Consider the following 24505-nt stretch of genomic DNA (forward strand, 5'->3'; position numbering starts at 1 on the left):
ATGGTCTTGGAGGTACCATGAATCTGCAAAACAAATGACTGCATACACTTTTTTGAAAACACAAAATCCATAACTTTCATGGGTGGTAGATTAACAAGTTTATGAATCATCTTGTTTCTCCTAAACCAGAAATCCCAAGCCATCAGAATAAAATTAGAAAAGTCCTCTGTTGATTTTTTTAAAAAAACTTGCATTACAATAGTCATGAAAGAAGAAAATTGATTGATCTATGGAAAGTTAGGAAACTTTCTCACCCAAATTGAAGGACAAAATAATAATGCATGAGCTAAATCTTCAAAACTATGATCACAGAAATAGCAAGCCCCATTCACATCCATCCTTTTACTAAGAAGATTAGCTTTCGTGGGAAGTACTTCTTTGCAAGCTCTCCAAGCAAATAGCTTGACTTTGTGAGGGATTTTTAGTTTCCATAAGCCATTCCAGAACTTCTTTGTGAGAGCCACATGGGATGTTTCCCCCACATTTACTGTAGAAAGTGACTCAAACAACCTGTATGCACTTTTAACACTAAAGCAGCCACTTCTTTCATGCTCCCATACCCACATATCATCTTCATCTGAATAACTAGGATGTAGCCTTAGTATTGCCTCTGTAATTTTTGGATTGAAGAGAGATCTAACCTTAGATAGATTCCACCACTTGGTATTGTAATCAATAAGAGAATCAACATGTCCTTCTAGTTGCTCAGTCCTCCCATCCTGTTGGGGATTGTGAACCATAATTTCCTTCCTCAATTCTCTAAAACCAGGCAGCCATACATCATCAAGAATATGAATACTTCTTCCATTCCCTACATTCCATCTCTCACCTTTTAAGAGCAGATTCTTAGCCTCCCATATTCCTCTCCAAGCATAAGAGGGAGAGTTACCAAGATGGGCCTCAAGCAGGATACAATTTGGAAAGTACCTTGCACTATAGATTTTATGGAAGAGGGAGTCTTTGTGTTGCAGCAGCCTCCACCCCTGTTTAGCCAGCAATGCCATGTTAAAAATTTCCAATTCTTTGAAGCCAAGACCCCCAACAGCTTTCAGACAACACAACTTATGCCAACTAACCCTGTGAATCTTCCTTTCATCATTTTTTTGCCCCCACCAGCATTTGGCCATCATACTTTCAATATCAGCACAAAGTTTAGAAGGGAGTTTGAAACAACTCATTGAATAGGAGGGGATGGCAAGAGCCACAGCTTTAAGAAGTACTTCCCTACCCCCTTGAGAGGACATGTGACCTTTCCAACCTTGAAGCCTTAACCAGACTTTTTGCTTAATCTCAGCAAAAGCAGCCTGTTTGGATCTACCAAGAATAGAGGGTAGTCCTAGGTACTTATCATACTGTTGGATCTGATTAGTACCCCATAAATCCATAATAGCTCTCTTCTGCACATCACTTGTATTCTAACTAAAAACCATTGCAGATTTGTCTTGGTTGATGAACTGACCAAAAGCCTCCTCATAGAGCTTCAGTAATCTTAACAATTTGAGATTAGTCTCCACACTAGCATCACAGAAAATGAGGTTGTCATCAACAAATAGAAGGTGGTTCAGTTTGGGGCACCTTTACAAACTCGAATTCCAGAGATTGCATTTTAGGTGGCTGCATGCTTTAACAACCCAACTAGGCCTTCTCTGCATAACATAAACAAATAAGGAGAGATAGAATCTCCTTGTCTCAAACCCCTGGATGGGATAATATGACATGTTGGAGATCCATTAATAAGGATTGAGAAAGAAGCACTTTGCACACATCTCATAATAAGTTGGATCACTCTATCATGGAAACCCAGTTTGCACAAAACAGTTTGAAGAAAAGATCATTCGACCTTATCATAAGCTTTACTCATATCAAGCTTAAGTGACATTAACCCTTTTTTTCCCTTTTTTTCCTCCTTAGAAAGTGAAAAACCTCATAAGCCACTAGAACATTATCTGTTATCAATCTACCAGGTAGGAAAGCAGATTAGGTTTCTAAGATAACAGAAGGAAGCACTTGCTTGATTCTATTAGCAATGACTTTTGATATCAATTTGTAAATAACATTACAGAGGCTAATGGGTCTAAAATCATTAACTTTAATGGGGTTCTTTTTCTTAGGAACCATAGTTATAAAAGTATGGTTCAGTGCTTGAGGGAAAACACTAGAGTTGAGAGCATTGAGGACAGCATCAGTAATAGAGTTACCAATTTGGGGCCAAAACTTTTGGAAGAACAAAGGAGGTAATCCATCAGGACCAGGGACCTTTGAGGGATGCATTTCTTTTAAGGCTCTGCATACTTCCTCTGCAGTGTATTCTTTAGTAAGGTCTTCATGCATTTCTGCAGTGACCTTGGTATCAATTCTGTCAATAACAACAACATTATGGGAACCTATAGAAGTAAACAAGGACGTAAAGTGATTAATAATAAGATTATTGCATTGCTCCCCTTCCTACCAACTCCCATTTTCATCCATAAGTTTGATTATACTATTCTTCTTTCTTCTCTGTGATGCCTTAGCATGGAAGAGTTTGGTGTTTTGATCCCCTTCAGCTAGCCAAAGGGCACGGGATCTTTGTTTCCACATTATTTCTTCCCTTGCTAGCCATGTTTGTACCTCCTCAGATGCAAACTTTATAACATCTTAACTTAATGATAAGGGATCCCTCTACTGTGCAGACTTCAATCTTAGTCTTTCCTTTTGCAGTTTGGCTTGAACTTTCCCAAACTTTGCTTTATTCCATAATTGCAGCTTAGTAGTGCACCCATCAATGGACTTCATGACTCCTTTTAGGTCATTCTGGCCTCCTTGGATACTCCAAGACTCTTGAACAATCTGAGAACAAGCTTCTTCTTCCAACCACATAGCCACAAACCTAAATGGTTTAGGCCCCTTTCTTCTACATTGGATTCCCATAACATCCACCCAAATTGGTAAGTGGTTTGAATAAGAGATAGAACCATGAGTTACTTCAACCCTCTCAAACATATTGCACCAGGCCAGATTTCCTAGGAACCTTTCCAACCTTTCTAAAATTAAAGTTGATTCCCCTCTCTTGTTGCACCAAGTAAATTTAGGCCCTTGAAATCCCAGATCCTTCAGATAACATTCCTCTAGTACTTCTAATAATTCCTTAATTTGATGGTCGGGTCTATCTCTTCCTCCCCATTTTTATTCTTGTGAAAATATTTCATTAAAATCCCCAAAAACAAGACATGCTTCTGCTTTATTCAAACTTTTAATTAAGTTCCAAGTTTCAAATCTTCAAGACACCTCTGGGTGGCCATATATCCCAATAATAAACTATTTCTTTGAGTCTTCCTCAATTACAACATCAATATGGGAGGGTGAATAGCTAAGAATAGTCAGCTTAACTTTTGCCTTCCATAAGAGGGCCAAGCCCCCACTATGACCAATAGCTTCAATAGTCAAACAATTTGCATACTGTAATTTTACTCTACAGATTTCCATTTTTGTAGCTTTGAGTTTTGTTTCTTGTAAAAACAAAACTTTGGGATCTTCTTTTCTGATCAAATCAGAAAGAGTTTGAATAGCACGAGGGTTCCTAAGCCCTTGTGTATTCTAGCTTAAGAGCTTCATTGCTCTCAGTGGGATTGTTCAACAGCCACCACTAATGATAATTGAGAGATCTCAACATTTGCCTCATTTAGTTCAACCTTCTTCTTCAATCTCTTTGACATTCTAGGTGCCACACCATCACTAATGTCAACTGAAGGTCTTTTACAACCACTATCAGCATCAAGACAGATGGAACTATTGCCATGAGATCTTGCAATACGCTTCCAAGTACGAGTTCTATGATTTTGTTGGTTAGGCACGTGCATGGGTGTAATTTCTACATTCCCTCCCCTTGTTGTACTCAAACCCTTCCCTTTGTCAATGACAAAAATACCCTTGTCCACATCAACATTCTCAGAGGCCTTCTTCAAGCATTTACCATTTATCCTTCCAGGTTTATCAATTAAAACCTCTCCATAATCAGGTCCGATGATATCACGTCAAGATTGTTATTTTGAAATGGTGGCTGAGTAACAACATGATTAGCATTGATTCCTTTCATAACAGGAGGATTAACTCCACAATTAATTGGCTTTGTGTTTTGTGCAAAAGCAGAGTTATCCATCATAACCATATTTTTATGGATATTTGCTGCATCTCCAGCAGCCACAGCGCTACGGCTGCTCCGATGACCTTCTCATCTCTTGTTGCTGGAAGAAACGACTTCGCATAGCACTCTCATCCCTTCCCTGATTCCCCGCTCGTAGCCATAGCCCAAAAGGGAAATCAGAAATATTCAGATTAGTCATAGAATTTATCCAGTGCTCACAATCACGATGTAAATGCCCCATCAATCCACATAAGTAACATAGATTAGGGAGATGGTCATAGGAAAATCTTACCCAAATGGGATGAGTAGATCCTACACAAACTTTCTTACCACGAAACAGAGGTTTTGATACATCCATGCATACCCGAATACGCATAAACTCCCCCCATGCCAATTCATCTTGCTCTAGATCCACTTCAATTACCTTACCCAGGGCCTGACCAATGAGTCTTCCCATAGAAGCGCTACGGATCATACTGAAAGGTCATGGATACGTACCCAGAGCAAAGCCTCAGTTAAATGAACTTGATGTGTTTGTTTAAGCCCTCCACATCGCTAGTTAGCACAAGTTGCTTATCAAACGACCATGGCCCATCTCGTTTAACACGATCCTTATCTTTCATATCTTCAAACTCAAGCGATAAACAACGTGGGATTCAAATCACACATGGTGACAGCCTTAACAAGACGCCATACCTTCTTCATTGTCGATTTCAACGCTTCCTTATTAAAATGCTTTGTTGTTAAAAGTGTCGTTCAGCCCTCACCAAAACATCTCCCATCGCATTCTCCTCCACAACAATCACCTCTTCCTCTTGTTCCGTCAGCGAGAGACGAGCACACAAGTTCTTTATATTATGCTCCAGGCTAAGTAACATTCACAGAGAAAGCCCTAAAAACGAGTTGTCAAGATGACCATGCAAACCTGCACTCGGCAGGAGAGAGACCTCTACATAGATAGGGAATTTAAGTACGTAAATATCACAAACTATATTAGAAATGGAGAAAACTAAAAAAAAAAAAAATCCAACGAATGATACAAAAATCTGAAAAATAAAAACTTACGTTGTACATTTCTAAATTTCAACCTAAATAATTATAAATGGAATAAAAAAAATAAGAAAAATACTGAATAATGAAAATTTTAAAATTAGTTCTAATAAACAAATATATATCTAAAAGGAACCTGCATACACTAAAAGCCAATTGACTCACTTAGAAATGGTTTGTGATTTTGTGAATAATAATAAACTAATTTGAGTTAAAATATTTTATTGAGTTTTGGAAATTTAAAAAGAAAAAAGTTTGAATAAAAATATTATAAATTTTTTAATATATTTTTTTAATTTGAAAAAGTTGTATTATTTTTTATGTTTTGTTTAGAAGTTTAGAAAATTTATAATAATTAGGTAATGATTATATGAAAAAATTTAAAATTTTGAAATTGAAATTTTTTTTTGTATTTTAGTAATGTTTGAGAAAGAAACATCTAAGAATACCTAAGTGTCCAAACAAGCCCTTAATATCTCCGAATATTATTATTTTTGTTTGAGATTTCAAATAATTGTATTATTTTTTGTGTTTTGTGTTGAAGTTTGAAAAAATTGTATTGAATTTTGTGTTTCGATAATGATTAGGTAATGATTAGATGAAAAAATTGAACATTTGAAATTGTAAAAACATTTATGTTTGAGTGATATTTGGGAAGGAGATACTAAAAATATCTAGAAACACCTCATTATCCAAACTAGCCTAATTGTACAAATAAGAGTTGCACTTGTCCATATCATCCTCATATTCCAAGTGGCCTCATTCTCCATGCATGTCCTCCATCTATCTCAAAGAAAACATGCTTTGTATGTGTTGTCCATAGAGCATGATGAATTGCAGAAAAAGAGATGAGTATGAGATGTTTGTGAAAAGTTCTTAGACAACTTTCTTGTAAAATATTCATTTCTATTTCAGAGAATATTCATACAGTTTTTCTACACACATACACCATGCACATGGCCACTATATATAGACCATTTACATAATAGAATTGTACTCCCTAGACACACATATTTTGACACCTAGTTGGCCTAATCATTATTTCTGTTACAAAAAGATTCTCCAGAATTATTCTTCACATGTCTAGACGGTTCCTTGGTAGAGTGTAATTCCACTGCCTTAACATCCCCCTGAGATTCAAGCAGCACTAAAGATAGAGTGAAGCTTGATCGAAGATATAAAAACCGATTAGTAGAAAGGGGTTTAGTGAGTATATCTGCAATCTAATCTTTTCTGGGCACAAACAAGACTTGTAATAATTTTGCTGCAACTCTTTCACGCACAAAGTGGTAGTCCAACTCCACGTGTTTAGTTTTAGAATGCAAGACTGGATTCATGGACAAATACGTGGCGCCTAGATTGTCACACCATAATGCAGAAAGAGTAAAAAGAGAAATGACAAGTACACCTAAGAGATTCTGCAACCAAATAAGCTCACAAGCAGTGTTAGCAACAGATTTATACTCGGCGTCAGTTGAAGACCGAGCAATTGTGGGTTGTTTCTTAAACCCCAAGAAATCAAATGTTTCCCAAAATATACACAAAAACCACATGTGGATCGTCAATCATCAGGACATTTAGCCCAGCCGGCATCAGTGAAAGCAGATTGTTGATGAGATGTATTAGAGGAAAAACAAAGACAAAGATATCGAGTATTATTAAGATATCGCAGAATGCGTTTTGACAGCTGTCCAGTGAGGTCGTCGAGGACAATGCATATATTGACAGACAATTGACAGACACAATTTACTGTAAATGAGATATCAGGTCTTGTAAAAGTAAGGTATTGTAAACTTCCAACCACACTACGATACAATTGAGGTCCTCAAAAGTACATCCATTAAGAGCAGTGAATTTTTCCGAAACTGACATGGGAGTGGAGACACTTTTGGAATTGTGCATGTTGGTTTGGTGCAACAAATCAATTATATATTTGGATTGAGATTAATAAAAAATAATAAAAAAAAAAAAAGGCCAGAGGCTGTTCTATGGGCTTCAATGCCTGAGAAATAATGTAACAAACGAGAAAGGAAACTCGTGGAGCATTGATAAAATTAGATATTAAATCAGAACGAGACCCAGTCACTAAGATATCATCGACATAAATCATAATGTATAGACAACCCAGCTCAATACGAAGAATAAATAAAGATGAATCAGAAGATGAACAATGAAAACCTAAAGATAACAATTTATCACTAAGCTTAGCAAACCAGGCTCTAGGAGCCTGTTTCAAACCATATATAGACTTTTTCAACTTACAGACATGCTGTGGGAAGTTAGGATGCACAAACCGAGGAGATTGTTTCATATAAACATCTTCTTGAAGGTCTCTGTACAAGAGTGCATTCTGTATGTCCAATTGATGAAGTGCATAGTTAGAAGAAACTGCAAGAGAGATAAGAAGCCGTATGGTAATAGGTTTTACAACAAGACTAAACGTCTTTGATGAAACCCCTGAGCTACAAGCCAAGCCTTGCGACGCTTAAGTGTTCCATCATCCCTCCATTTGATCTTCAAGACCCACTTAGAACCAAGAAGATTATAGGATGGAAAGGAGGGACAAGGTCCCAAGTATGGTTGTGAAGAAGGGCATCTATTTCAGTAGCCATGGCAGTGCGCCACTCAATGTGCTTGGAATCTTCGGTGAAAGAAGACGATTCTTCTGGAACAAAGATGGAAGAGGAGGGAGTATAAGAAGAAATATGAGTGAGTGAAGCCATGGATTTTGATGGAGGCCATGGAATGGTCCCATCTGTTCGACGAAAAGGATAAAGACTCTATGTTTGGGACCGGGTAACCATGGAGTGTTTGAGAGGAGGAGTTGAATCAGAAGTAGTAGAATCAAGCGATGGACCCGAAGAAATAGTGAGAGGCAAGAGATGGGAAGATGATGAGGCTTTTATGCTGCTAGGGTTTGCATCTGTGCGGCTAGGGTTTTGTCAAGAAGAAGCAATGATGGGAAGGGGAGAATGCTATGAGGCTAGGCTAAGTTCTTAAGGGTTTGGTATAGAATGCGTTGCATCTAATACAGGAGATGGGCCGGTGGACTGAGTGGAAGTAGTGGGCTGAGATAATGGGCTAGGTTGAGAAAGTAAAAGGGAAGGATGGACCGTGGGGAGTGAGTTTGAAGGAAATGGGTTGATTGCAAAATGTTGTGAGTCGTTGGATTGAACAATGGCAATGGGCTGAGAGAAGAGAAAACAATTTTCATAAAAAAATAACATTCCGAGAAATGTAACGACAACCCGATGAAATATGAAGACAGATATAACCCTTGTGATCCGGGCTATAGCCCATGAACACATTGTTGGGAATGATAGTCCAACACACAGATCCAAACACACAGAGAAAGAGTAATTAGGAGAGGAACCCATTAATTTTTCAAAAGGAGATTGATTATTAAGCACATGTGTAGGAATGCGATTTATGAGATATGTCGTTGTTTGAAAAGCATCAGCCCAATAAATTTTAGGAACCAAAGCATGAGAAAGTATGAACAAACCTGTTTCAACTATGTGGCGATGACGTTGTTCGATACTACCATTTTGTTGGTGAGAATATGGACAATGAATGCGATGATTGATGCCTAAATTTTGAAAAATAGACTAAAGAGGCTTAAATTCACCTCCACCATCTGTCTGTACCAAAAGTATTTGAGATAAAAATTGAGTGTAAACATATTTCAAAAAGGCTAAAATTATAGAAGTAACATTGGACTTTAATTGAATAGGAAAATACCAGATGAATTTAGAATGATCATCTACAATAGATAAAAAGTAACAAGATCATTTTGTAGATATTACTGAAGTCGGGCCCCATACATAAAAAAAAAAAATTAATTGAAAAGGATAAGTAGATCGGGTGGAAGAAGGAAAGTGTAGTAAGGCTTGAGCCTTAGCAGTAGGACACGTTGAACGTGAAGAAAGTGCAGTAGCTGTAGTGAGCAGAAGACAAAAATGACGGATGATCAAAGATGTTGTGTGAGAGGAGGGGTGACCCAACCAGGAGTGCCATAGCTGAGCAGAGGTTGGTTCTAATTCCAGAAAAAGCTTGTGGTGAGATAGATGCAGGCACTGCAGCCGAGTGGAGCACAGACCGGCCATCCTCAACGGACTCTTGAAGAAGAGTTTCTCGAGATTGTGCATCCTTCTCAAAAAATATAGATGAGTGAAACTCAAAGAATACACCATTATCATGACAAAACTGTTTAACAAAAAGAAGATTGCTAGAGATGGAGGGAACATGAAGAAGATTTTTGAGAATGAATTTGCCATTATTGGAACTGAGTTATGCTGAACCAACATGCTGAATTGGAAGACTAAAGCCATCACCGATGCATACTTGGTCAGATCCTTGATAAGAACTTGAATCCACAATAAGATTAGTAACATCAGAAGTAAAATGATGTGTAGCGGCAGTATCAAGGAACCAAGTATTTGGGAAGGATGAAGATGTATTAAGAGCTAAGAAATTTGCAGTGAAAGCAACAGAAGGTGGGGACTGGTAGGAATGATCAAAACGGTGATAACATACAACAACCAAGTGACCAGACTTATTGCATACCTGACACACAGGCAGTGAGTCAAAACGAGGGGAGAAGAAATTGTGAGGTGGGCGTGGTCCAGGAAGAATATCTTTGCCAGTGCCACGACCACGACGTCCCCCTCGGAAAAAGTTGGCACGACCACTATTAGAGTTTGGGTTTGGAGGAGTAGGAGGTGTGAATTTAGTGGTGTTATGAGCAGCTAGGGAGGTGCCTGATACAAGAGATTGGGTTTGATGATGAGGCTGAGATTCATGATTCAAAAGGTAACTAAAACTCTGATGGGGAGAGAGGGAATCGGGTCATGTAGTTAAAGAGGTAACTAAGGATTCATATTCAGTACCTAGACCAGCAAGAAGATAGATAGAGATTTCAGAATCATCAATGGGATATCTTGAAGCACCCAAGGTAGAGGCGAGGGACTTCACTTTGTTGAAATATTCAGTCATGGATTTTACCCCTTTCTTGAGAGTGGCTAACTAATACTTGGTATGTATAAGGTGGGTAGAAGATTTTGTAGCAAATAAATTCTATAGGGTTGTCCATACCTCACAGGAAGTAGAACAATCCAGAACTTGTGCCAAAACAGAGTCAGATAAGGAGGAATTTATGGTGGAAATGATCAATTGATCTTCTAAAAGCCACTGCGTGTACGCTGGATTAGGCTGACCATCTATCATGGTAGAAGGTTTGGGAAAGGAACCATCAACATATTAAAAAACGTTGTTGCCCTTCAGAAAATGAACAATTTGGGCCTTCCACAAAAGAAAATTCTTGATGGTGAGTTTGATAGTAAAAAAATGAGATGCTGAGTTGAGATGTGTTGGATTAACAGAAAGGGGAAGGGATTGTTCAAGAGAAGCCATGAACTAGAAGAAGAGAATAATCGGGACGTTGGTCCTTTATGCTCTAGATACCATGATGGAATGCAGAAAAAGAGATGAGCACAAGATGTTAGTGAAAAGTTCTTAGAGAGCTTTCTTGTAAATATTTCTTTCTATTTCAAAGAATATTCACATAGTTTTTCTACACAAATACACCATGCATAGGGCCAGTATATATAGACCCTTTACATAACAGAATTGTACTCCCTAGCCATACATATGTTGACATCTAGCTGGCCTAATCATTATTTCTGTTACAAAAAGATTCTCCAGAATTATTCTTCACTTGTTTAGACGGTTCCTTGGTAGCGTGTAATTCCACTGCCTTAATAGAGCAAGTCATTACATGAGCAAGCCAAGGCAACCTCATCTGCTGGTTTGGATTCAGAGATGAGATGAAAAAGTTTTAGATGAAATATGAAAATTGAAAAAAAAATTATTGTTAGAATATTATTTTTTAATATTATTATTATTTTGAAATTTGAAAATTTTGAATTGAGATTTGAAAAAAATTTAATTATTTACTATATTTTGTGTGAAAATTTAAAAAAATTATAATGATGAGATGAAACACTTTCAGAAACCAAACGAAGCCTAAACTAAGGTAGTTTTATGTCAATGGGAAAACTGGACAGACTTGTGACAACAAATGTAACACAGGTTCTAAACTAGGGACTTAGATTATTATTATTATTATTATTATGGATTTAGTTCAATTATTATTATTATCGTTGTTGTTGTTGTTTTTGTTGTTAGTATTATTATTTTGAAAATCTATTTTTAAAATTGTGATTTTATTTGAGTGGGATTCTTCCACTCTCTACACGTTTGTATATCTCTCAGTTTTGATTTCTTACTTTGAAAACCTTACTACCCACTAAGCGGATTGATTTTCTTGTAGGCTTAGATTTTAAGTTGGGCTAATTTTTGTTAATTGGGCTAGGCTTGAATTTTAAGTTAGGCCTAATTTTACATAGATAAATATGTTAGTTCATAAACTTTATTTTTACAAAAAATAATTACGGATTTAAATTATATTGCCAAGTATTAAATTATGATTTGATCATAGTAATAAATTACATATATTTGAATTTTAAGTATAGTCAAGTTTAATTATTGAAACGAATTTATGTTTCTTATTTTATCAGATTTTGATAAAAATAATATGCTATATTTTTAATTATAAAATAAAGGAATATGTTACAAGTTGTAAATAATATTACTTTGTATTAATTTTAGTATGTATCTGAATGTTGATTAAATCATTCTCCATAGTATGAATTTAATTAAGTAGAATGCTACTTTCTAGAAACATTAGTGACGATTCGTATTGTATAGATAACAAACTTCGAAGTGGGATTTTGGAAGCAGCGCTACAAGGTAAGTAGCATGATTATAACATTTATGTGTGTTGTAATTATTTTGTTTTGTATGAAAAAATGTTGTTCATCTATGCTATATACAACCAATTCGAGGTTAGCCTCTCTTTATAAACCCTCGATAGATTATCATAATATGCTTGTGATGCAATTACGTATGCTATGTTGAATTGTACGTTTGCTATGTTATGGTATGGAATGCTTATGACATGTTGTGCTATGTAACGCTATGTCATGTTATGTTATGTAGGTTATGTCATGTTATATGATGCTCATGTTAATATGTAATGATCAATGTTATGTCATGCATATAAGTAAGACATGCTATGAAAATTAAGAAGTCAACATGTTCGTATGCATTATGATAAAATAAATAAGAATTCATCTGAACGATAAGTAAGTTTTAAGATTGGCGTTATGTTATGGGTGGATGTACAAGCTATGGACCAAAGTGTGGTCCACCATATGCTATGATGTATGCGGTGACATTGACCTAAGCGTGGTCCACCATATGCTATGATATGATGCATGCGGTGATACAGATTCAAGCATGCTTTACCATATATTATTTTATGATTATGCGATGCCATGGATCTAAGTGTGGTCTACCAAATGATTTATGTGGTCAATGACAATTTTATCGACGTATGTATGTTATAATAGCTGATAATAGCTGAAATTGTGCAGAACTTTACAGCTTTAAATAAAGTATTATCACAACTATGTATTGTTAATTCTTACATTTTTATTCGTCTTGAAATATTTATTTTTCCTACAGGAGTAACAAGAAATAAACTTAGGACGTGAACGTAAAAGGAAGAGATAAGAAAAAAAATAAAGAAAAACACTTGAAGACGTGGAGGGGCTGGACATGCAAGGACACAAGGGAAATGAAGGACTATGACATATGAAATGTAATGCCCCGGTCCCGCATGGGGTCGGAGAGTTACTTCTTATCACATTCTAACAATATATTTATAGACTTCAAATTCCCAATATTATATAAAAATTTTGATTCAAACTAATTTCCTCAATTTAATCAATCTCCCAAAATGCCAAATCATCAGTACACTACAAACTTTCTTAACAAAAATCATCAATACTCGTGGAAACCTCCTATGCTTAAATCCACTATGATTAAAATCATCTCACCTATGCTCCATAATCTTGATACTCAGTTGAAATATCCAAATCATCTGAAAAATGTTGTGGAGATAAGGAATGAGTTATTAACTTAGAAAGAAAAGAACATATATTAGTATGTAAACATGAGCATTTATAGAGTTTGGAATGTAGAACAAAATATTTACTTTCAGAATGCATAATCGGAACATTTGCATTCGGAATACAGAATCAAAACATGTTATTAAAATAGCAAAGTAAAGTTTTCAGAAAACATTCTTATTCAAAATCCTTTGGCATATCAAAATCTGAAACATTATCTTCATATCATATAAGAGTATCACATCGAGACATATACCATATTTACCCCCCAGGCGCGTGGTAGGGTTATAAACCACCATTATACCCGTGACAGGGCTGTATGCCACTATTATACTCATGATAGGGTTGTATACCATGTTTAATCCACTTGGTAGGGTTATAAACCACTATTATACCTAAGGCGGGGCCATATACCACTATTATACCCGTGGCAGGGCTTAACAGAGACAGAACAGAGGCAACATCAGAACCAGATCATATTCAGGTACATAATCAAAAATTCATGTCAAGATTTTTAGATGACACATCATATCAGAATAGAGTACTGCATAGATTCAAATAATCTCTCATATTAAAAAAAAAAAATCCAATTCGAAAAATCCTTGCATCACATGCACAAATTTTCATAGATTTCATATTCGCACTTTTATCATAGATCAGAAATATAATGTACAAAATTAGCTCATATTTACACCAGTCATGCCAAAAAAATACTTTCTCTTATACATATTTCATGCATATGCAGAACACATATTTGAGCTAGTTTGCAGATTTCTTTTCAAATCAAACATGCATATTTTTAAAATCAACATTGTTTCAAAAATACGGCAAAACAACTAAAATTCATTTCAAAAATTATCTCAATCATATTTAGAACTCACATCTCTAATAACTATTATTGAAATGATAATTTAGTACTGCTAACATATAACGTAGTAGGAAATCGTAAATTTTTTAAACAATAGTAGTTCATAAAATATCTTTAATAATACTTATATTAAAAATCATTACAAACAACTAATAATATCAAATTTAAAACCATAGAAGGTTTATTTTATATAATTGGCTAAGTGTTAAAATAAAAGATTAAATACTTATAATTCACTATCAAAATCAAATTATAAAATTAATACTAAGTAATATAATTAAAGTCTTTAAATTTTTTTTGTGAAATCAAGTTTATGGCTAATATTTTTATTAGAATAAGATCATGCCTAATTTTTAAAAATACCAAACACAACCTAAATTAAAATAATATATTAATCTCTTAGTACAATAAAATAAAGTGCATTAAAAATTATTAACATAGTTTTTGAAAAATACAAAATCTAATTTAAACATCAAGCTCATATGAAATGATAAGCTCATTTAAAATATTTCAACAGTTTTTGAATTATAATAGCCAATCTATACTTTTGATTTACAACTTGATAAAATAATCATATCTAATTTAAATAATATAAATAGCTTAAAACTCATTTAGTAAGATAGACTTAAATTGGTTTTAAAGCATTTAGAATTAAAATCTTTTTTTTACTACTGAAATTAGTTGTAAAATATTTAGTAATTTATTCTGAATCCATAAATGTAAATTCTTATACTTCAAACAAAGCCCACTTAAAACAAGTTTAATGTAAAAATCAATCCAATATGAAACCATCTAAAATGAGAAGGGCGTTATGGAAAAATAAAACCATGAACATGCATGTGCCCTTTGGTAATGGCTGGAAACAAGAGATACGTGAAACAAAAGTAAAACGAAACTTGGTCCAAAATTGTGCAACGTAGGAGAGAAACTCACCAAGACAGGTGAGAGGTGCGAAGGGAAAGTGTGCTAGGCAAAGGTCGACGATGGTGAGAATGGCGGCATTGCACCGGACGAGAGAGAGAGAGAGAGAGAGAGAGAGAGAGAGAGAGAGAGAGAGAGAGAGAGCACGGCGTGATGGAGAAGTGAGATGTTACTGAGAGAGCAGTGGCTTAGGGTGGCAACAGATCATGGAGTGGCACATGGGTGGCGGAAGGGTTGCTGGTTGGCCTCGTTAAGCTTCACCGACGTGTCATGGGGCTGCAGAACTGAGACGGAGGAAAGTGGTTTTATTGATCTGTTTCGAGCATCAAAAACATGAGACACGCAATGGCTTGAATGGTGGTTTGATGGTGTAGGGGTAGGGGTAGTGCGGTGGAGGAGTTCTTTGTTGCACCAAAGGTGAGCGAAAACTTCTGTGGTGGTCTTTCTAGCCGTTGGGTTGTGGGGAAGAAACCGAGAGAGGGAAGAGGTGTGAAAGAGGCTCACGGTGTCGCAGCGTGGGCTGATTCAGTGGTGAGTGGCTGATGGTGATTGAACATGGCTGGGCTTCATGGATATACCGGTGGCTTCCATCGAGAAGGTTGGTGGGTATCTTGGGTTCACGTCGGCAGCAACTTGTTCATGGTGGTTGTCTAGTGACGGTACATGTGGTGCAGCACGGCGTTGCATGGTGTACGCAATGATTGTCGAAGGAGCTTCACGGTGTAGAGTTTATTGGCTAATTCTGTCGTGCGGTGACAATGGCAATGGTAATGAACTGTGGTGGCTGCATAGCGCTCGGCGTCTCACTGAGTGGCATTAGTGCGACATTTCGTGGCATGATCATGCTCTGTTTTGTGAGCACAAAATAGAGGCGTGCTCTTATGCTTGTTCCGTGCGACGGTAGTTTTTGTTTTGGCCTAATGAGGTTGACGGTGCTATTGGTGGGTGCGATGCATATTGACTTCAATTTAGGGTTTCAGATTGAACCCCTAAATCAATTTAGGGTTCCAATCCAAAACCCAATTGAAACCCCTAAATTTCAAGAATGGGTTTTGGATTGGAATCCTAAATTGATTTAGGGTTCCAAATCTAAACACCCAGAGGTCAGGAAGTGAAAAAACTACAAAAAAAAAAAAAAAAAAAAAAAAAAAAAAAAAAACAATGAATCAAACACATGCACAAATTTCTCCACAGCACACAAGTTCACAATTATTCCCATCCTCCATCTCCTATTCAACCCATCATTCCTCCAATATCCAATTCAAAACTAAAAAAATAAAATCTAGGGTTTCGGATTTTTTACCTTTGAGTGGCGGCGAATGCGAAGTTTCAACTTTCAAAATAGGTTCGCACGAGTCAATGAAGGTGTAGTGACTGGACTGTGGTCTTGCTCGTGCAATCGTGCAAGATGGGCAGAGAGAGAGAGAGAGAGAGAGAGAGAGAGAGAGAGAGAGAGAGAGAGAGTGGTGCGAGTGAGAGATAGAGAAGAAGAGAAGGTGTTGGGGCGGGGGAAACCTTAACTAAAAGTGAAACGGCGTCGTTTCACTCTGACCATCTCTTGCATAGGTTGGAGTACAATAGATGGACAACTCATGCACAAGTTCAAGCTTCTCAACTATCCGAGGTGTTATTATGTTCTCATATTTACCAATTCCTTCCCTTTTCAATTGATACCCCCTCATCAGGTTCTTCCGTATAGTCTCCACCATAGCCACAATTGGCTTATCTCGTGCTTGCAGAATATACACGTTGAAACATTCACTGAGATTATTCACTACTAGGTCAGACTTACAAGATGTGTTAAACCATGCTTTAGACCATTGTGATGGGTCTATGACCTTCAGGTAGACATATGCAGGCTCACTGAGGGCTTTCAGTTCCTCTATAGCTCTCTCAAAGTCCCTCTTGGTGTATGTTGTGGCTGTTTGCCACAATTTATCCTTCAGTGACACACTCCTATGGCCAACATCTCAAAAATTGGCATATAAATGCCTCACACAAGTACGACTGTCATTGTAAGGCACCAACTCTTCCATTGCCTCACACAAAAAATGTACAACACGTGTCTCCAACCCCATGTTGATAACCAGGAGTCCAATATGGGCATCTCCAAAACTTCCTTTTGTAGTTATCGTCCGTAGTTGACACTATTAAACATGCCCGCAAATTGCAACAGCAAAATGGGTCATCCAGTGGTGCTTTACCACCTCAGCTTATGCTAGATAAACCATTTGAAATCTTTCACAACCTGCTGAAATATACGTGTTAGTCGTGTATAGGAATACTTGCATCACTTGCTTATGCTATAGTTCTTTCACCTGGGAAAAAAAATGAGGAAACACACCAATCTTCAGTGAATGGATGCGAAGCCCCTCCCCTACTCCTCTACGAGATGCCCAGATGCAAAGTACGGTAGATATTGAGGGATTTTGACCGCAAGGTGGAGCACGGGGGCCATGAAGTCGATGAAATCAAGAGTGATTTTGTCTTTACAGTGGTAGTTAGGCACGTGAGAAGTAGGTGTTCTAAATTTTCATTACATTTCACTCTAGGAATAAATGGAAGGGGGCGATTTGTATGTTTTGAAAGTAAGTGGGTCCATTTTGTTGTAATTTTTAGTTTCGGGAGCACATTGTGAATTGAGTAAAAGTTCATAGGGATAAAGTGTAATTAGCCCTATTATATAATTAGTATTACATATTATTATACATTAGTGTTTATTCATTAGTTGTTATTATTCATTAGTGTTACATAGTAGTAATAGTTAATAGTATGATGTTTACATATACTAAACTATTATTAGTCAATTTATTCTATTTATATTATATTATAAGCAAATTATTTTATAATAATGTTTATAATAATTTACTCATACTAGTATATTATTGAATTTGATTAACAATATAAGTTATAGTTATATAAAATATATATGATTAATATATAAAAGATACATATATTTTTATAAAATATGTACAATATTGGAGTTGGAGTCGGAGTTGGACAATCAGAGTTGAAGTTGGTACTTCGCCACCTCCGACTCCGACTTCGACTTTTTTAATTAAAAAAACTCTGAATCCGATAAGCCAGTCGAAGTCAGAGCGAAACTGGAGCGGAGTCAGATTTTTAAATTTTTGCTCAGCCCTACTCCATCCCATCTATCTCAAAGAAACCAAGTCAAGGCAACCTCATCTAAATATTGTCCATAGAGTAGTTTTATGTCAATGGAAAAACTGGGCAAACTTGTGACGACAAAGGTAACACAGGTTCTAAACTGGAGACTTAGATTATAATTATTATAATTATTATTATTATTATTATTATGGATTTAGTTTGACTATTATTGTTATTATTATTATTGTTAATATTATTATTTTGAAAATCTATTTTTAAGATTGTGATTTTATTTGAGTGGGATTCTTCCACTCTCTACACGTCCGTATATCTCTTAGTTTTGATTTCCTATTTTGAAAACCTTACTACCTTCTAATATTTTAAGTGGGTTGATTTTCTTGTAGGCTTTGATTTTAAGTTGGGCTGATTTTCGTTAATTGTGCTAGGCTTGAATTTTAAGTTAGGCCTAATTTTACTTAGATAAATATGTTAGTTCATAAACTTTATTTTTACCGAAAATAATTAAGAGTTTAAATTATATCGCCAAGTATTAAATTATGATTTGATCATAGTAATAAATTACAAAGATTTGAAATTTAAGTATAGTCAAGTTTAATTACTGAAATGAATTTTTGTTGCTTATTTTATCAGATTTTGATAAAAATAATATGTTATATTTTTAATTAGAAAATAAAAAAATATGTTACAAGTTTTAAATAATATTACTATCTAGTATCTATTAATTTTAGTATGTATCTGAATATTGATTAAATCATTCTCCAAAGTATGAATTCAATTAAGTAGAATGCTATTTTCTAGAAATATTAGTGACAATTCATATTGTATAAGTAACATTATATCTCCTACAATTTCATTTAAGATTGAAAATCATCATATTGAAAGAGTTTTGTTAGATTTGGGGGGGAGTGTAAATTTATTACCATATTTTGTATATTTGCAGTTAGGCTTAGGGGAGTTAAAACCCACTTAAATGACACTTTAGTTAGCTGATACGTTTGTTAAGATCCCCAGAGGTATTGTTGAGGATGTGTTGATCAAAATTAATTCATTATCTTTTCCAATTGGTTTTGTGGTATTAGACATTAAGGCCAGTCAAATTGTCAGGACACAAATCCATGTTATTTTGGGTCACCATTTCTTAGCCACATCTAATGCTTTAATTAATTGTTGAAATGGTGTGATAAAAATTTCTTTTGAAAACATGACTGTTGAGCTTAATATTTTTCACATAAGCAAGCAAATGCCAGAAGATGAAAATGAGGTCAATATAATTAAGAGTTTTGTCCAGAACACTTTTATACAAACAAGTTGTGAGGAGCCTCTAGAAGCTCATCTTACATATTTTGGGTGCAATTTTGATGTTGAGAAATCAATTGAGGAAATCAGTTCCTTGTTAGATTTAGTTACCTCTTTGAGCACAACCAAGTGGCAACCAAAAGTGGTCCATCTTCCTCGATCTTCCATAGCTCCCATCTGATGTAGAGGTCGTCGGTTGCAGAAGTAATGATCATAAAGTTGTCATCCCTTATCACCTATAGAGAAGTGGTCAAGTAGAGATATTCAATTGGGAAATCAAGAATATATTAGAGAAAACGGTAAATCCCACTCTTAAGGATCGGTTTTTGAGACAAAATGATGCGTTATGGGCATACCTTACAACATTTCAGGCTCCCATTGGAATGTTTCCATACAAACTAATCTTCGGTAAGGCCTGTCATCTTCCAGTTGAGCTAGAGCATAAAGCTTACTGGACTATTAAGTAGCTAAACTTTGTCCTTGACAAGACAAGTGCCCATAGAAAACTCCAATTGAATAAGTGTTGATGTCATGTAGGTCTAGTTTGTGTTACTTTATTATGTTTTAGCTTTCATTTATGGAACATGTTATGCTAAACAAGTTTTATGATTCAACCAATAAAGGTATTTTTATGACATCGAATCTTTTTACCAGACATTATACTACAAATGTACATGAAATTTCTGACTCACGGGAAGGGGATGTTATAACAAAGAAGCATTCCATACTGATGCTGATCTTGCTCTTCATGAAAGACTGAAGGAATATGGATATCGATTACCATTTAGCCTGTGAAAAGTTACAAGTTGGTGTGATTTAAAGCTTCATAATTCATCTCAGCATCAACTGAGTTATATTTTTACAAAACCTTTTAGGTTCTGCTCATTTCAAGTTGTTGATTGGCAAGATGGGTGTTTTGAAAAATTTAGCGTATGAATTTTCATTAAAAAATACCAATTGAACCAAGAATATAAATTCAGATGTTGTACAAAAATAACTTTAATCATCAATTGGGATGGTAATCCAAATAGATTATGGGATTCCTGCCAAACCCATACCGATGCCACATTACTCATCTTTCATCCCAGAAGTGATTACCTGTGTACTTCTAAGAGCCAATAATCTTAGCTAATAATTAGCTTTTCTAAACAGAAAAATATACTACCCGAGTCCCAGATTCCATTTCTAGCCTTAATTACCAATAATCCGAACAAGAACACTTCCCACCGCTAAAATGGTGAAACCGGTATGGATCCCTTAAAGTGATTTTCCGCCCAACAGTTCCACTAACAAACTTGTAAAAAGAATGGCAATCACCACAAACACGAAGATTCTTGAAAATCCTGATGGGTGAACCTTCTGGAGTATAGATCAACCCAAATGCTAGGGCAATTCGCTCACTGTGGTTCCAAAGATTGTGCTCTTTTTGTTCTTCATCCATATCATGCAGTGAATAGGTTATATCAGGAACATAACCTGCTTCTTTAATCATCTTCCTAAGCTCTCCCAACTTGGAGAATATTTGCTTGGTCTCTGGATGGGACTGATCTCCCATTCCGAAAGAACTCACCTTATTTTTCAACTTTACCCAACTGCACGCAGGCTTCTTCTTTATGCTGTTAAATCCCATTAGCCTTCTGACATTCTCTACGTCCTCCCATCTCCCAGTAGTTGCACAGACATTTGAATAAAGAACATAGGCTGAGTCATCTGATGGAGCTAACTCAAAAAGATGTCCAGCAGCTTTCTTTGCAAGCTCCACATTGCCATGAATTTTACATGCAGCCAGCATGCTCCGCCATACCAAATCATTCGCTGGGACTGGCATCTCTTTGATAAAATTTTCAGCCTCAGCAAGCCTTCCTGATCGCCCAAGAAGGTCTATCATGCATGAACAGTGCTCTATTCCTGCTGGGATACCAAATTCTCTAGTCATTGAAGCATAGTACGCAAGACCCTCACCTACAAGACCCGCATGACTGCATGCAGATAGAAGAGAGACAAAGGTAACATGGTCAGGTTTCACCCCCAGCTTTAGCATTTCATCAAAAGTATCCCTAGCCTTCTGGAAACATCCATGTCTTGCAAAAGCTGATATCAAAATGTTCCATGCTAATCGTGACCTGTAGCCTGGTAGGGGAAGTACTCGTAGCACATCGTCTATTTCTCCACATTTTCCATACATATCCATCGCAGTATTTATAACATAATGATCTGAGTCAAACCCAAGTTTAATTGCCAAGCTGTGAAGCTGCTGGCCTTCCTCCAGCATAGCCAAATCAGCACTAGCAGCAAGAGCTAAAGAGAAGCTGAACTGATCTAAATCTAGTCCAGCATGTCTCATTTTGGCAATAAGGATAAGAGCCTCTTCCCCTTGGCCATAATGAGCATTTGCAGCAATTATAGAATTCCACGTGATAGAGTTCTTAACAGTTAAATGACAAAAAATGTAATTACTTGAATTCAGATGCCCACACTTGGCATACATTGTGATAAGGGAATTCTGCACATACAGGTCTGATTCGAATCCTGTCTGAACTATATGTGCATGGATAGGCATCCCGTGTTTTAGTAGATTATCAGCAGTAAAGCAAGCACCAAGAACATTCACAATTGTAATGTAGTTTGCAGGTATACCATCTTTTCTCATGAATCTAAAAGCTTCTACTGCTTCATCCGGTTGTGCATTTTCGGAGTGACCACCTATGAGTGCATTCCATGTTACTTCATCTCGATTGCGAATTGTTTGGAATACTTTTCTAGCATCAGCCATCATACCAGATTTTCCATACATAGAAACTAATGCATTGCCAACAATCGAGTTGTCATGCAAGCCAGCAAGGGTTACAAAGGCATGAACACTCTTGCCTACAACAAGAAATTCAGGATCTGAACAGGCAGCCAAGAGATTTGTAAAAGTCACATGATTTCTTGCTTTTCCCACCCGAATCATTTCCATAAAAAGTTCTAAGGCATACTGGAACTTGTGATCCTGAACGTAGCATGTCATCATGGAGTTCCACGAGATCAAGTCCTTTTCTGGCATCGCGTGAAATACCAGCTCTGCATCCTCACTTCTTCCAGCCTCAGAGTACATATTTATAAGAGTATTGCATACACAAACATTCATTTCTAGCCCCATTTTTACAATTAGACAGTGAATACCTCTGCCCCACTTAAGATTATCTACAGAACCGCACACTGTTAACAAAGTTGAGAGTGTTGTAGAATCTATCTTGTTATGGACATAAGACATCCAATAAAAATATCTTAATGATTCGCCAAAAAGTCCATTATGTGTATTTGCAGCAATCACTGAGTTCCATGATATCGTGTCATGTTCATCCATGTGATCAAACACATGGCAGGCTGCCTCCATTTGGCCAAAACTACCAAACATTGATATGAGGGAGTTTCCCACAGAAACATTAGTCTCTAACCCGGACTTTACAACATCCCCAAGAACTTGATTACCCAATAGTTCATCTCCAAGCATCCCACAAGAACTTATTACTGCAGCATGTGTGTTCTCATTGCAACATACCCCTTCACGCTTCATAAGCCGATAGATATCTATAGCTTGTCCCAAATCTCCGCTATCTGAGAATCCAACAATCAACGAAGTCCAAGTGACTACATTCCGCTCAGGCAACTCCTCAAAGAGCTTCAGAGCGGAAGAAACAGACCCATAGGTGAAATAAAAATTCAAAAGAGAAGTCCCTACAAAAACATCACACGGAAATCCAATCTTAAGGGCAAAACCATGGACTTGAAGTCCTTCATCTAACATACAATCCGACCTCTCACATGCCGTTACCAAGCTAGCAATCAAAAACCCACCTGGCTCGACACCATGTACGCACATTCCACGAAAGAATCCAAAAGCTTCTGGGTACAGACCCACTCGAACAAAACCTGACATCATGTTATTCCACGAAGCTTCGTTTCTATGAGACATTTGATCGAACACGTCCCAAGCCCACCGTATATGACCAAACTTTGAATACATATTTATTAAAGTGTTCGAATGAAAGATACTCAAACGCACTAATCCCTTCATGCAGAGTCCATGCACTGCTCTCCCAACGATTTCCTCGGTAATATCTGAGAAACCTTTTCGAGCAAAGCTCGAGATTTTGGGGTTGGGATGGTTTGAGAGGAATGGAAAGCCATGCTTTGCGGGCTCTTCTATGCATGGGATAGAAATGTGTACAGTCTTGAAGTGATTTAGGGGAGGAAAAGAGGGTGGAGAGATGATTGTGGGGAGTGTGAGAGCTGGAGAGAGTTTTCTACAGCACCTAGCCAGCTCTGGTATTGGTCGTTGAGACTCGGGAATGACAAAGGGAGAAAAGAACAAAAGACAAAAAACCGTTTTTTCGATGCCTGTTGTCAAGCGACACTAACCATGTCGCTTGTCTAGAATCTAGATGAGCAGCTGAGGCCCTTCACATTTTTATTTTTTAAAAATAACTTTCATGACAATAGTAATCAATATAACGGTTTAATAATAATAATAATAATATGATTTTCTTTTTTTTTCAAATTGTATTTCATTCCATCAATCGATCATGTCCTTCCTCGTTGGAGTCTTTTGCTTCTTCAGTAGGACATCCTCCCACTACCTCATCTTCTATTTCTTTACAAATAAAGAGGAAGTATGAGTTGAACTTAGGGTCTTAACGAGTCTAATTTGAGTTAATAGTGGGAGAAAAGATATTTATAACTGTAAATTGTGTAATTATCGCATAATCGTTTTGAAAAAAGTGAATAAAACATAAGACCCACATGAAAAAAATTAATTTTTTAATAATGGACCATACTCTTTTTCAAAATAATTACGCAACGTTTACACATTTCACGATTGTATATAAAATTAATCTAATAGTGGATGCTCAAGTATTATTCGTTTAATTTTTATTTAAACACTAGTCAAACTCAAGCTTTTCAACATGTTGGATACTTTGTTAACGAATAACCCATTTAATATTCAATCGAGTTCAAGTTTATTCACGAGCTGTTTCATTTAGATAAAGTAAATTATTATCATTTTATCTACAACTTTTGACAAACAAACTTTGAATT

General features: G+C 36.3%; 1 protein-coding gene across 1 annotated transcript; it reads right to left on the reverse strand.

Annotated features, from left to right (window-relative positions):
* Window positions 1-20380: 20380 nt before the first annotated feature.
* On the reverse strand, window positions 20381-23815 carry LOC108998013 (pentatricopeptide repeat-containing protein At4g14850). The gene has a single exon (XM_018974435.2). It carries the CDS (start codon window positions 23481-23483, stop codon window positions 20619-20621), a length of 2865 nt encoding a protein of 954 aa, XP_018829980.2. The 5' UTR covers window positions 23484-23815; the 3' UTR covers window positions 20381-20618.
* Window positions 23816-24505: the final 690 nt, after the last annotated feature.

This window comes from Juglans regia, chromosome 2 (assembly GCF_001411555.2).
Source record: "Juglans regia cultivar Chandler chromosome 2, Walnut 2.0, whole genome shotgun sequence".
In the NCBI taxonomy this organism is placed as follows: Eukaryota; Viridiplantae; Streptophyta; class Magnoliopsida; order Fagales; family Juglandaceae; genus Juglans; species Juglans regia.